The 15,987-nt window shown below is 29.8% G+C and overlaps 1 protein-coding gene across 1 annotated transcript; it reads left to right on the top strand.

Moving 5' to 3' along the window:
• Positions 1 to 11,264: 11,264 nt before the first annotated feature.
• On the top strand, positions 11,265 to 15,017 carry LOC137806310 (uncharacterized). Its single transcript, XM_068606347.1, has 6 exons — positions 11,265 to 11,865; positions 12,417 to 12,484; positions 12,591 to 12,713; positions 12,820 to 13,644; positions 13,743 to 13,959; positions 14,099 to 15,017. Exons 1-6 carry the CDS (start codon positions 11,589 to 11,591, stop codon positions 14,626 to 14,628), a joined length of 2,040 nt encoding a protein of 679 aa, XP_068462448.1. The 5' UTR covers positions 11,265 to 11,588; the 3' UTR covers positions 14,629 to 15,017.
• The last annotated feature ends 970 nt before the right edge of the window (positions 15,018 to 15,987 follow it).

Below are 15,987 nucleotides of genomic sequence, written 5' to 3'. Positions count from 1 at the left end.
TAAAAAAATAAAGCATAATCTGCTACATAAAATTGAAGAACAAAACTTTATTGAATAGAACCTCAAAATTCAATGGGAAATCACAATGGATTCAACCAAAAAGGTTTTAGCCTTCCATGAGAAAGCAACAATCGGGAAAAAACAAAAAGGAAATAAAATAGGTTTAGAGTGTGTTGCGCGACTGTGAAAACACGATGTCCAAAAACTCAACCTGGAAGTATCTTTTATAATCTTCTGTTCTTTGCAAAAAATTGAATTCAAAATCTACCTCATGATATTGTTTTACAATTATCATATGTTTCCTCTCTTTGTTTAGAATTATTAAGCAGATATCTTTTTTCCCGATCAGTTCCAAATTTCGTTCTCACTTTTCTTCCATATATTTTATTTCCAAAACCATTTAGATTTGCTCATTCATTATGATTAAACTCATCGCTAATGTGAGAGATATTTGAAAGAAGATTTTCTTGAACAAATATCTTTGAAGGATATTTGCTTTATTTTTGGTGCGTTTAACAAGGGATTTTCACTTTCAGAAATTCAAGAGAATATCCTTGTAGAAGATTTGCTTCCAATCCCTTTTTCTTATATATTTGCATATTTAATTCTCTAATTATTTATCTCAGGTTTTATTATCGTTTTGACTCAAAGAAGCAACTTGGACTTTCGCATGGGTTGACCCACTCGCAGTTTTATCATATTGTCTGGGCAAACACTTATATCATATCTTTTGGTTATATGCTTCTATCAGATCATCTGGTCATATCGTCTAGGAGAAATATTAGATCACCTACTCTGAATAAAATACAAAATTAGTATAAATAAGAGTTAAGACCAACATAAATCAAATTAGATAAATTTAAATTAAAATAGTGGATTTATTTATGATTACCTACTGTTTTCAAATTAAAAAATATTTTTTTTATGTACCTACTATTTTTTAATTAACCCAACATCAATAAAATAAAATAAAAACCTAAGTTGAAGTCATGCACATAAAACTCAACTTTAATGTAAAACTTATAGAACTTAAGTCTTCACCTCCATGACAACTTTAGTTATATAAATTTTACACTAAAATCATACTCTATATGTATTACTTTAATTTTGCATGACATAGAATTCAATTGACGACTTCAATGTTAATTAAAATTGTTATCGACCCTCATTATTTCTATATAATTCAATTCAACATCAAAATTGTAATGTGAGAACAAAATTTCAATTAAAAATGCTTTAAAACGGAAGTTGTGGAGGTGAAATACGATTTCTATTGAATAAAGTTGTATAAGTAGAAACACAACTAATCTAAAAGTGTAATTATTACTTTTTTATTGAATATAATAAATAAAGGATAAAATTGTATATTTTGGTGCAAATGCTTGACTTTACATCTATCAATGATATTATGTTATACGTTAGTATTCTGACTTTTACACAATTTAGGTAAATCCTAATAGAAGTGTGTTTCCAAAAAGCATCTTAAAAACGTTGGAGGCATATTAAGTACACCACTTACGTCACACACTGTCCACATAGTTTTTGTCCTTTACATATCTTTGTGCGTCATTCAATAATGGTCACGGATATATTAGGAATATTCAACACCAAAACTCTACCATAATTATTAATTTAATAATCATTAAGTTTACTTTAATTAATTCAGAAATGTATGTGTTAAGAGTGAGTGAGGAGAACAATCGGTAATATATATATATATATATAGAAAAAAATAAATTATATTTATATAACTTTTAATAAATATTATATTATTTAATATTTTTCTATTGAATTTTATTTTTTAACATTTACAATTGAATTGAAACTCTATTTCCTATATACTCTATATATAAAATACTACATTAAGCTTCTCAGGCATAAATTTTACAAAAAGTAAAGAATTACAAGACAATAGCTCACATACACAAAGAATACTAAAATTTCAATACGCTTGATAAAATTGGTGTGGTTTTCATCTTTATCTTTTATTTTTATATAGATTTTGAGAGATGGTTGATGCACTACAAGAAAATCATCAAATAGAAACTATTTTTTAGAAACAAAAATAATTAGTTCACTACAAGAAAATCATGAAATAGAAACTAATTTTTAGAGACTAAAATAATTAGTTGTAGTAGTCCCTTAAATGATCTTTAATTTAGTTAATATAACAACTAATTATTTATTTCTCTAAAATTAGTTTCTATTTCATGATTTTCTTGTATGATATTTGATAGTCATTAATGAGAATCTTCCTCTTTATTGGTATGATGTTTCATAAGCAAATTTCTTATTTGCATCTTCAAAGCCTTATTTCCTTAAATCTATTTATCAAAATAATAAGCACAATCTGTTTGTTTTTATATTAGTAGAATTATAGTTGTTTAATGAAAAATATTTTCAACTCTTATATTTATCTACAAAAACATTTAATCAATGCGACTAGTATAGATTTTTTAAATAAAAGCTTTCATGTTAGGTATCACTATGCCACTTAAGATCTCAGCTAGGCTGACACCTCAAGTAACAACAATCATTTACCATCACATTAAAAAAAATATTATTAAACAAAAGAAAAAAGAAAAGAGAAAAAAAATACAAAAATACGGGGGGACTAGACCAAAACTCATATGTTAACAAAAACGATACATAGGTAGACTATACCTATTCATAAAGAATTCTAAGAACAGACAAGGTGGAAGCCTATTATACCAAAGAAAAGGTTCTCTATGAAAAAATCCTAAATTAGCCAACTTATCAGCACACGCATTTCCTTCACGAAAAATATGAGTAACTGTAAACCTAATTTTCCCACAGTAATTAAGACAAGCATTCCATCGATTACGAAGCATCCAAGGAACATTTGTCCTAGCAGTAAACGCATCACAAACCAAAGCAGAATCACATTCCAGCCAGACATTAGTAAGCCCCATCTTTTGAGCTTCCTCCATAGCATGTATAACCCCATAAAACTCAGCAACCAGAGCAGTCTGAACTTCAAGAAACATAGAAAAAGCTCCAATAAATTCCCCCATACTCCCACGAAAAATACCTCCGCAAGTAGCAAGACCAGGATATCCCCTAGCAGCCCCATCAGTGTTAATTTTTACCCAGCCTGGTGAAGGAAACTCCCATCTAACAGGAAGAGGACGTAGAATTTTACCAGTACGAGTGTTAATACCAAAAAACTTTAGCACATTGAAATCAAACATATCATTCTTCATTGAAGCTTTAGACGAATTACCCACTAGACAAGTTAAGTCTTTAATAACCAAAATAGCCCTAGAAACCTCAATCTTATCCTGAAAACGAGCATAATTCCTCATACGCCATATCATCCAAATAGAAAAAGTTATCACAGCTAGCTTAATTAATTTAACCAACGGACTACCATCACTCTTAATAAAAGAAAGAAGATCATCCTTATTAGAGAAATGATAAGTAGGAAAAATGTGTTGAACCCAACTCCAAATACGCAAAGCATTAGCACATTCAAAAAATAAATGTTGAATAGATTCCTCGTGCTTTTCACAAAGCGTACACATAGAACAAATATGCAAACCTTTATTTTGAATATGCTGATCTGTAGGAAGCCGCCCATGAAAAACTTTCCAAAGGACAAGAGTTTTGGAAGGCGGAATATATGAAGACCAAATAAATTTACCATAGATTTAACTTCAAGTTATAAGGACATATATAAATTGTCTAACACGAGACTTTGTTATAGATATTATAAACCATCAGCTGCGACAAAAACACATGTTAGAATGTTCAAACAAATTAATCACATTCAAACATATAAAACGCTTAAAATGTTTCCTATCATCAAAATTAATAGATAGTGTATTGGCATAAAACCGTCTAGTGAGGCTTAAATTGTATAGTGTCATAGGCTAGGTGCACCAAATCACAATTGAATTGTGACACTTGATTTGCTACAATCTTAAGGGTAAATAGTTGTGCTCTAACTATCAACTATAACTTTTGGTCAAGTGGTAAGTGTTCAATTTAACAATTGGTATCAGAGTCAAAGTCTCAGGTTTGATTCCTAGTGGAACAATTATGTAAGGGGAGATTGTTGCAAGTTGCATCAATTATTTCGTGATGAATACTAAGTGAATCATGTCACAATCAAATAGTTCAATCCCTAGTGAGATCATTGTTAAGAGGGAGATTCTTGTACATGACATCAATTGTCCTGTGTCATAAACTGGGTGAGCCAAATCACAATTGAATCGTGAGACTTGAGCTGCTATACTCTTAAATACATATAATTATCATCGGACTATCAACTATAATTTTTGAAAAAATGATAAAGGCTATTTTTTTCAATTATACTAATACATGTGTAGTACAACACCATAAGATAAGACTAATAATTTTCTAATGCATATTTTTTATTCAAGCTAAGTATAGTCATATAAATATATTTATTCTCTTCTTCATTATTTATTTCGATATGAACTCCATTTAGAAGGATATCTTTAAAACGAATAAGTTTTCACTAGACTTAGAAAAATAAAATGCATTTTTTATGGGCAACTTAGTACCGCTTAGTAGTATAGTAACTCTTACATAACCTTAAGTTATATTTGTTGTACCAACACTAATTTCGTACATTTCCAAAATAAGTAATACTTTTAAGAATTATACAGGTTGTTAATAGTAAGACAAATATCTTAATTATTAACTCAAGTGCTAACATTCTTTTTTTATAAGAGAAAGAAGAAGAAAAAAATTTAGAGAACATAATGTATAAAAATATATTAGAAATTTCTTTTATAAAAAACATGGAACATCACCAATGAGGTGACCATACGCCACGTAGTTCAACAAAAAATCAGCAATATCAAGATAGTAGTATATGATCATAATTTGAATCACTATCTTCATAAGTGAAATAATTTTTTTTATATATTTTCTCCTTATTTTTAAGTGATTTCTCGTATAGTTCAACAAAATATTTTGGTGTATAACAAGTATGACTCAGATGGTATTTACCATAACAACGATATCACATATTTTCATTTTGTTTGCAATATTTTTACCATTTTCTTTTCATTTCTTCCATATTATTGTTCCACTTCTGATGAAAAGAAGTATATTAAAAGTTTTTCTATGACCATCTCCACAATCATGATTATTATAGTGCAGTCACAGCCATAACCACTGCCACAATCACCAAAGTATGAATAAGAAATTGTTTCATTTACTTATAGGATTTAGGGTTTGATTTAAGTTTAGGGTTTAAATAAAAGTATAGTGTTTAAGTTCGAACGTTTCTCATATTTTTGTTTTTCTTAAAACTCATTTTTTCACATAATTTTAATATTTTAATTGGTATTTAAAACTTTGCAACAGTAAATGCATATGATTAATAATGAGCTTTTGGAAGAATTCTAGTTTTTGGTGGTCATATATTTCCTTTTTAAACGTTCCATAATATAAGAGGTCGTTTTACTTTAAGATATTCAAACTTTTAACCCTTCATGATTATGAAGAAAAATCATAGTTGTAGCCTTATCTTGCTTAAATGCTTTATTTCTTTCTTTAATGGCATCACCAAAACCCATTGTATCTAAATGTAATTTAGCATCTAATATGATAAATAATTATTTCCTATAATATCAAAGAGCCACAAATTCAAGTTGTGCAAGACTTGACAGGTTCATAACTATCACAGTAAAATAAAATATTAAATTAAAATTAAATCAAGAATAATCATATATATGAAATTAATAAAATAAAAAGGAAAAACAATACAAAAGAAAAATTGTTGAAAAGATGTAACAAATAACAAATAATTAAATCAAATAATAAAGCATGTATGATTATTTATTATTGTTAAAAAATGTTAAGAAACATATATAAGAGTTTTTCGTAGATACGAAAATAATAATAAATTATGATTGTCAAATAGTTGCTATCACTTACTATATAAAATTTATAGATTTGTCTTTCCACTAATAATTGGGGTTCTAAAATTATTTTTTCATGAAATAGAGACTGAGGCTTGAAATATTATATATATATATATATTATAAAAATAGAAGTATAATTACCTAGTTCAATAGGTTAGAATCCTTATATTGATAACATGTTATAAAATATGATATTAGAGTAGAGATAATAAAGAAGGAGAAAGAATAAAATATTTTCATGTATATTTTTTACATAAGAGAATCCTCTATTTACAAATACTAGATATAATTGAAAAGGTTACTTGGATATTAAAACTATTGAAGAAACTGCAATAAAATCATTAAATTAAATAAAAATCAATTTAAAGATAAAAAATAATTAATAATTACATTTATTAAATTTAATATTATTTTAAAAATTAAAAAAAATTATTGGTAGTTAAAATAGTTTTTATTATTATAAATAATTTTTAAATTGATATCTAATTAGGTACTAACTTTATGATCTAAATAATTGATAGATAAAATTTTTGTAGCTTATTAGATACCAATTTAGAAACTATTCGTTAATGATAGAAATTATTTTAAAAATTAATAATTTTTTATAGTTTCTAAAATAGTATTTAATTTAGTCAATGTAATAACTAATTATTTTTTGTATTTAAATTGATTTTTATTTAATTAATTTTTTACATTTTGAGTAATAATTATAGAATATGGAAGATCAATAAATAATCATAAAAATCATTCATAATAATATAAAATTATTTAAAATTATAATTGCTTTAAACTCAATTCATTTAGAAAGGAATATATTAATTTATTAATATAGAAAGGATTACAGATAAAAATAAATACATTAATTGATTTGAATGTAATAATTTATTATTATCAGTTTTAGTAGTTAATATTGATACATTTAATTATCCTTGACTTTTATATTTATTATTATTATTTTACCATTTATAAGTGATGAGTAGTTGAAAAATGGTTACTTTCTTATTTATTTATATATTACTAATAAAAAAATTATTTTTATTCTTTTAAACACATTTAGTAGACATAATGTGATATGATAACCACAACAAAGTATATTCTTATCCTTTTCCGTGGATATAAAAAAAATATTAAAAAATAACACATTATATTTAAAACACAATTAATGACCTTTAATATATATATATATATATATATATATTCTTTTATAAACTATGAAAATTATAAAAAATATAATCTGAACTAAACTATATTATATTTATATAATCACTTTTATAAAATTATAATTCATATTTTAAATAATAATTATCAATTATAATATTTAAATAAATAATATAATCACAATAGTTATAAATATAAATATATAAGATAACACGTTAAATAAAGAAGTTTATTATCTATATTATTATATACTTTAATATTAATATAATTATATGACATTATATTATATTTATATAGTCTTGTAAAAATTATTAACAAATTATATAAGTTTTATAAAATTAATATTATGATTTTAATATTTTTATTTAAAAAATATTTAAATAATAACAGTTTAGTTTTTAAAATAAAACTCAAATTTATGTGATATATGATTTGTGATAGGTTTCCTTTCTTCATTTGTTGTAATAGTAGAAAAATAATAATTTTTCATCTTGAGTGAGATAGTGATCATAGTATTGGTTTACTATGATGTTTTACGGAAAAACATAACAGAAAACATGAAAAAAACTTTTGAACCAAAATCAAAACTTAGATACCAATAACAAATTTAGAAAATCAATGGTAACTAATAAATTAATTGGTAACAGATAAATGAGTTGATAGGTGATAATAAGTTAACTAAGTCACTTGCTAAATGAAATACTCTTAAAACTAACTTTCAACACTACTACAAGAAAATCATAAAATAGAAATCAATTTTTAGAAATAAAAAATAATTCGTTATTACAATGACTAAAGTAGATACCATTTTAGAGACTAAATTTTGTTTGGTTTCTAAATTAGTTTCTATTGTTGTTAAATGGTTTCTAGATTGGTATCTAATTAGCAACTAAGATTTTTGTTACCAAATTTAGAAACTAAATATTTGGTAGTTAGAGCCTTGGTAGCTAATTAGATATCAATTTAGAAACCATTTAACAATAATAGAAACTAATTTAGAAACCATTTTTTTTAGTTCTAAAATGCTTTCTAATTTAGTTGTTATAGCAACTAATTATTTTTTGTCTCTAAAATTGGTTTTCATTTCATGTTTTTCTTGTAGTGCAAACAAGGCAACAAAAACATCAAGCTCATATCACAAATTTAGTTTCATCAAAGCTTCCATGTTCTACACATGTCAACCAAGTAATTTCAAACTAAGAAAATAACAGGATTGGCTTGAGAGCATTTTTGTTTCACATTAGACCTAGTGACATCCAAAAAATAAAGTATGACTAAGACATATTCTCATAACTTCCAACTCAATAAAAAAATCTACCAAGTTTACAAATTACTTAAAAGCGAAATATCCAATCACATTGCCTACTTTTAATAATCACCTATTTCCATTGTATCATGGCTTAACCATGCTCCATTAATATTCAATTTAACTTAAAAGAAACTTATCATGAGCCGGTTTTATGGGGTTGAGTTAGGCTTAAAGTCCACTTCGTAATATGGTATCAGAGCCATTTCGAGCCTATCCTAGCGAGTGTTTGTGTTGGGCCTATCGTGCTACCCGCTATCGGGCCGCTATCGGACCACCCAAAATATATAGTCCCACGCACGAGTTGGTAGTCTCAACGTGAGGGTGTGTTGGAAATCCCACATCGACTAGAGATAAGGACATTTCATAATATATAAATGGGTGCAGACCTTAACCCTATGAGCCGGTTTTATGGGATTGAGTTAGGCTTAAAGTCCACTTCGTAACAAAGGGTCAAATTTATTTGTAAGTTGATTTATGATAGTTTTCCAACAATAACAACAAAATTTTTCAAGATAGTTTTGCCCAATACAATGTCATATCCAAAGGGGTGCATAAAGTCCACCTATATTCCAATTTGATTGATTCAACAAATCCTTTGTATTTAGTTCAAAATCTACAATATGTACATGAGATTTCATAAAAAATTTATCCTATACCTAACAAATTTGTGTACCAAAAATTAGTCCGACTCAAATATAATCTAGGTCCAAAATCATCTTTTAAGTTGGTCTATTGCCTTGACAATGTTTTTCTAGACATAAGAACCATTATTCTTCAATTTTGCATTAAAAATATTTTCATTACATAGATACTTGTGCATTAGGATCTAAATCTATGACTCAAAATAGATTAAAAGAGAACCCATATTAATTTGTCAATGAGAGAGATATTCATTTCTTAAACATTTCAATCCTTTAACTTACCAACATGTGTAGGTTTTATTACTTCTTTACAACTCACCAATTTTTAACTTTTATTAATCATATCCTTAAACCACAACATAAACCTTCAATATTCTACAATATTTATCTTGTGATGAATTTAAGTTAGAAGTTAAGAGTCTCACATTGGATGGAGATGAATGGGATAAGCAATATAAAAGAGAAAGACCCACAAACCTAATGCCTTAAGGTTTTGGATTGTCAATGTTGTCAAGTCTCTTATATGGATTGACTCATGATTCATCAAATCGAAATATCCTCAATTATGTATAGACTCTCCCCAGTATGTCCACTCAAAGAACTCAAGAATTGACACTATGTATGGAAAGTGTTATACGAATAAGAGAATCAATGGTAGAACAATTGGATTTCAAAGTGTAGTTTGAAATGTTTGGAGAACTCACACCCGAGGGGTAAATTGTGAGGAATTCAAGTGTGGAGTTGGCAGTCCCACATTGAGTGGGATGTGCGAGATGAACAATATAAGGAGAAATACCCATAAACCCATTGCCTTAAGGTTTTGAGTTGGATGTGACATATGTTTCTTTATGGATTACTTATTACTCATTGGATCTAAATCTTCCCGATTAAGTACAAACTCTTTTTGGTATGTCTACTCGAAGAACCTAACAATTCAGAGCATATATGAAGAGTGTTATACAAGTAAGAGACTCGTGAGTAAAACACTTAGATTTTAAGGGAAAGTTTATAATGTGTGGGATAACTCCTTAGAGAAATTTAAATGTGTAGTTGGGAGTCCTACATTGGATGGAGATTAGCAAGAAAGAAAAATCCACGAACCTGATGCCTTAAGATCTTGGGTTCGGGGTGACATCAAATCTCTTATATGAGTTAGTTTATAACTTATCATATCTAAATCTCCCAAATTACATATTGACTATTCTTGGTATGTCCACTTGAAAAACTCAACATATTTATATCTAGACAAACATCATTTGTTAACCAAAATCAATTTTGACATGTAAATAGATATTACATTATAGTAGTTGAGATTAAACACAAACTTCTTAGACATCCAACACACTAACAAAAACACCATAAAAAAAATATTTTTTTTTTGTTTGAATATAATAATTGGTTGTTAATCTCGTATAATAATTTGGGTACTAGATGAATTTTCCATACCAAAATAAATAAGAATGGAGTGAAAATGTCTCATTATCTTAATAAGCAAGGAAAACTACTCTCAACCCAATCAAAAGAATAGAAATACATAAACACAATAACCCACTCACCATTCTACCACCTAACCCAAATTCAATAGTTATCGATGAAAACCTCAAATTATTCTACCATACCTTTTAAAGATATGTCTTAATAACTACTAACATCTATTTTTCCAAAACTTATATACATTAATTGAATAATATCTTATACATCTTCGAGATATAAAACTCCATTAAAAAACTAATAACGAAACATCATATAATTAATTTTACATTTTCGGTAAAAAATTGTAAATTAATTGAAAATATTTAAATAATTAATGCCGCACACAATTACATATTTAAAATTAACTTATAATTACTATTTAAATTATAATTACTATGAATAACCAATTTAACCTTAATCAGATACACGCGTATATAATTACATTAAATATTCCAAAGGAAAATTTTATCATTTATAATAATTCTCTTATACTTAAATAAAATGAAGATGGTCTCAATATACAAGTGGTATATAATAATTATAAATAAAGTTAATTCACACGTTAAATAATTTATCCAAATTAAATTAAATAACCACATACTATGTTATTGTTTAATTCTAACAAGGTATTTAAAAAAATGTTTTGATTTTAAAATTCATTAACATCGTTTTCACTTTGGTATCAGCTCCAGCTGGCACCCAGAAAGATCGGGTTCTTTCCCTCCCTCTATTTTCCAACGTGTCATTAAATTAAAAATAAATGAATGGCAGAACCAGAGTTCTTCGGAACTCTCAGGGACCATTTCGTAACTTCAGTGATCCGCGTAACTTCCTTCGCCTTTCCTGCATCAGAACGAATTTCGACCGTCGGATCCATCTCCAGATCTCGAAACCCTAGACCCCAAGAACAAACAACGTTTTTATAAATCGCAATTCAAACCCTCTCTCTCTTCCCCCATCTTTCTCCTTCCTCTTTCATCTTCATTATTATTTCGTTTCGTGTTGTTTTCCCGAGCAAGCTTCGTTTTTTTTTTCTGAAGTGTGCGTTTTGGGTGAGGGGGAAACGCAGAGGGTTGTGTCGTTTGGATGGAGAGAGTGGCGTCTTGGGCCGGAACAACGTCGTGTGAGAAGAGCGTGTACGTGAGCTGGGAGGAGGTGCTGGTATCGAGCGACAAGGGGAGGAGGGAGGTTCACTATCTGCTGAAACGGCGCGGCGGTGCTGCGGATCTGGCCGTCGTCGGAAAAGAGAAAACCCTAAGACACATGTCCTATCGCTACGCGATTCGAATCGCCTCGTTGGGTCCTTTCATCAAGCTCAAATCGCGAAGAGAGGTTGTTGATTGGCTGGACTCGGTGGTTTCAGGTTTGTTCTCCTCCTCACTCTTCTGGTTCTTCCTCACCTCCACCTTTTTTAATTAAAATTAAAAAAAAAGTTTCGGTTTTTCTTTTAATTTGCGAAATAAGATGGTAATTAAGCTCGTGTTCTTCACCTCTTCTTTGTGGTTTTTGTTTTGCGTTTGGGGATCTCACTAATTTAGGGGTTCTGATGTAGGACTCTGGTTTGGGTGAGCTACTCCTCCGGGTTCTTTCGATTTTATGAACTGAGAGAAAAGAATATTATTTTTATCTCTTGTTTTATTTGCTTTTAGGTTTTTTATTGGGTTTTTGGTCTGGTATGGATTGGTTTGGTTTTGGACCTCTCAGGTTCGGGAAGGAGTTACCAGGGCGAGGTTTCCACGACCTGGATCTGAGATTGTGTGGAATGTTTCGTTTTAATTTTTTTTTCTATGGTTTGAATCTCCTCCTGTAGTAAAAGTTTCTTTGGCTAGTTCTACTAGTTTTCTTTGTACAGTTTTTTAAATATTTTTTTGGTAATTGAAATTGAATTTGTTGTATTTGCATTAAATCCTTCAGATTCGTCTTCTGGGGATGCGGTTATGGAGGAAAAACATGGGTGTGAACCTGAAATTGGAGCCCTGAAGGTATTTAATATATGCTGATACAGCGACCCCTCTGTTTCCTTATGTTGGTATTTGTGGGTTTTGTGTTTTAGGTTGTTCTTTTCTGATTATTTTGCGTGTAATTCAGGATAATCAATTGCAGAAAATGCAAACTTGTACAAAGGAATTTTCATGGATAGGGTTTCCATGGACGTGTAGGAGAAGAAGAAAACACTATCAGGCCTATAAGAGGAATGGTTTTCAGATATCCGTAAGCATTGCTCTCTTGTTTGTCTTAATTTATCATTTTTTGTTAGCCATGCATAACTTGTAATCTGACTCTGGCAATCTTTTGGGGTGTTTTTAAATGTTTTCAGGTTCATGATTTTGTATTTGTTCTGGCAGAAGAGAACAAGCGTCTAGTTGCCTACTTGGAAGATCTGTATGAGGATTCCAGAGGCAACAAGATGGTTGTGGTGCGCTGGTTTCACAAAATTGATGAGGTTGGTATTGTTTTGCCTCACAGTTTTAGTGACCGAGAGGTTTTCTTTTCTCTTTATCTTCAAGATCTGAGTATTGAATGCATAGATGGATTGGCTTTCGTCCTCAGTCCACAACACTACGAAAAGTTTCGGAATGAGGCCCGTCGAACTCACTTGGAACCATTCGTGTGCATCCACCAGTTTGATAATGATGATGTGAAACCCTTTGATATAACACAAATTAAGGGTTATTGGAAACAGGAAATACTCAGGTACATGTATACCCAATTGGACTCGAAGTGTGGTGGGAGTTCTGGGCAATCTGATGATGTTCTGGAACTGGATGAAAATCATAAGTCAACTGTTTCGATCAGACCTAAGAAGAGACTGCGCCTTGCCAAAGATGATGGCAATGAAGCAATTGATTTAACTGCCCTTAAATCGGAAAATCTGAATAACATTAAGAATAATACCAAAATCAGTTCTGGAAACAATTCCTTGAAGCTGGTTGGGCACACAAACATGACAACAACGATTAAAGGGACGAATGAACGTTCTTCCCAGCATTTAGTTGTAGGTTCCCAAGTTGAGGTTCTCTCTCAAGACAGTGGGATGAGAGGATGCTGGTTTACAGCTTCTGTCGTCAAGAGACACAAATACAAAGTGAAGGTGCAATATCAAGACATTCAAGATGCGGTTGATGAAACCAAGAAGCTTGAGGTACGTTGAAACTATTTTTCTTTGCAGTGATTACTGGAAAAACAATTATGGATATATGGGGAGTGGTATAATTTTTATATTTTTTTTCTTTGGTTTAGGAATGGGTTCTAGCTTCCAGAATTTCAGTGCCTGATAGTCTGGGTCTTCGAATGCATGGGAGGACTGTAGTCCGGCCAGCACCACTGTCCAACAAACGGGAATTATCCTGGGTTGGTGATGTTGGTTCCATTGTTGATGCCTGGTGGCATGATGGATGGTGGGAAGGATTAGTTGTTCAAAAGGACTCCGAAGCTAATTATCATGTTTATTTCCCAGGTATTATTACTCTTTACTCTTACGATGTTTTTCATCTTAAATATAGGTGTCAGCTCTGTAATTATTTTTCATCCACATAATATTAGGTTGTTTTACTATGTTGTAATTACGATTAATCCTTATCATAATGTCTTTGCAGGGGAAAATGTGGTATCGGTATTTGGTTCTGGTAACTTAAGACAGGCTCAAGATTGGGTAGGGAATGAGTGGGTGAATGTGAGGGAAAGGCCTGATCTGGTGCCGTCTGTTTTATCAAGCTTGAAAACCCCGCAAAACTCGGGCAAATCCATTGACAGAAAATCAATTGCAGCAACAATTAGTGCTGGAATACAACCTAAGCCATCAGATACTTGCTTGAATTCTGATAGGGATAGACCAAGAAAGCCCGTAGAGGTTTCAGACCTTTTGAAGGATGATTTGCTATTACAGTTAAGGTGGATGACCACCAGAAAGAGGAGACATAGTAGTACCTCTTATCAGAAGCCACAGTGCACCGAAAGCCACCGGAAAAGGTCGCCAAAGGTTCTGAAATCAAATGCTCCTGACAGTTTTGTGATCCCAGCATCATTGAAAGTTGATCACGATGACTGCAAGTATGGAGGAGGTGATCCCTCCATTTTGACTTCTGCAGTTGTGCCTTCTTTAACTAGCATGGTTATGTGTAGGTGACTCCATTGATTCATATCTTTGTGGCATCCTTTCGATGCCTATTAGGCCCAGATTTTCATCCAGGGTCTCTCTTCATCCATGTTCTTTACATAGAAAATTTACCTTAGGTTAGTCCTTTTCTTCCCCACCTTTCATTAGTTTGTTTGTGTAGTTTGTGGCATCGAAGCTTCATTCCATTTGGGTGTTTGAATCCGAATAGAAGCAGCCCAAGGAGGCGAGGATGATGCATACAAGTTTTGGCGTAGGAAAAAAGTGTAACGTAGTGGAATAACCGAGGATGGTTTTGACTTATAGGATATATAAAATGATCCAATGTAATTTGTGTAACCTCCTATAAGAATACAAATTTGCCTGTTCTTTAATAACAAATGCATCACTAGTTTTATTAATTTTGTTTGAATTTCATTAAAAGTCGAGGTTATGGAGAATGAAGTGTGTTTGTTTTTTAGTAAATAATTATCATATGTATTTAATAAAAGAAAATTTAAAATTAATATATAATTAATCTGATAATTGTCTTAATTTGACTTGCATATATTTTAAATTCAAATATCATATTAAGAAAAGATAACTATATATTAATATTATCTTTTTAATAAATACATACTAATCATTAAAGATTAATTTATATTTAATTACTTCAACCATTAAAGAAGTTGAAAAAAGTGAATGGAATAAAATTTGTTAAAAAATATGATTGCTGATATTATTTATTAAATTGTAATTTGTATAACTGAGCAAAATCAAAGTGGGTAATGCACAGTAGAAGAAAAAAAGAGTTGAAGTAAGGCAAAGTATGAAAGTGATAGATAGGGAGGATATTTATGAAGTCAAAATGATGTAAATTAGTGATAGGTGGTGCGTAGTAGAAATAGATGAATAGAATATTAGAAAATAGAAAAGTGGTGGAAATTAAAAGAAGCATCTGGAATAATGAATGAAATGTGATAAGAAGAAAGAAGAAGTTTTATTTATTTATATTTTATGTTTTTGGTCCACAAAGAGGAGCCACTTGTTTGACTTAAGGTAGGTCGTGGATCCAATGCTACCACTTTTGGATAAGGGCTATCCTAATAAGGGGCACTTCGGATATTTATCCTAAACCCCTCCCTTCTATATCTTTTCTTTTCACTATTAATTCTTTCAAATTAATTTTACTAAAATATGATGACAAATATTTAATCCATAAACGATCTCTTAAATATTTTTATTATGGAAATTAATTGGGAGTATGTTTGGAAACATTTCTTTATAAATATTTAGTAAATAAAAATAAGAAGACAAAACTTAACCCAACTTTTATATTAAAATTAAAATTTATTTTTTTCAGTCTATGTATAAGTTAGTTTTAGTAAATGA

The sequence above is a fragment of the Phaseolus vulgaris genome, chromosome 3 (assembly GCF_000499845.2).
Source record: "Phaseolus vulgaris cultivar G19833 chromosome 3, P. vulgaris v2.0, whole genome shotgun sequence".
NCBI classification, from domain to species: domain Eukaryota; kingdom Viridiplantae; phylum Streptophyta; class Magnoliopsida; order Fabales; family Fabaceae; genus Phaseolus; species Phaseolus vulgaris.
The sequence above is the reverse complement of the archived record's forward strand: the minus strand, read 5'-3'. Positions and strand labels throughout refer to the sequence as shown.

Excerpts from the sequence above, each read along its gene's own strand:
- LOC137806310 (XM_068606347.1), top strand. The coding sequence starts at position 11,589 with ATGGAGAGAGTGGCGTCTTGGGCCGGAACAACGTCGTGTGAGAAGAGC. Across the intron at positions 11,866-12,416 it reads GCTGGACTCGGTGGTTTCAG|ATTCGTCTTCTGGGGATGCG; the intron begins GTTTGTTCTCCT and ends TAAATCCTTCAG. Across the intron at positions 13,645-13,742 it reads ATGAAACCAAGAAGCTTGAG|GAATGGGTTCTAGCTTCCAG; the intron begins GTACGTTGAAAC and ends TCTTTGGTTTAG.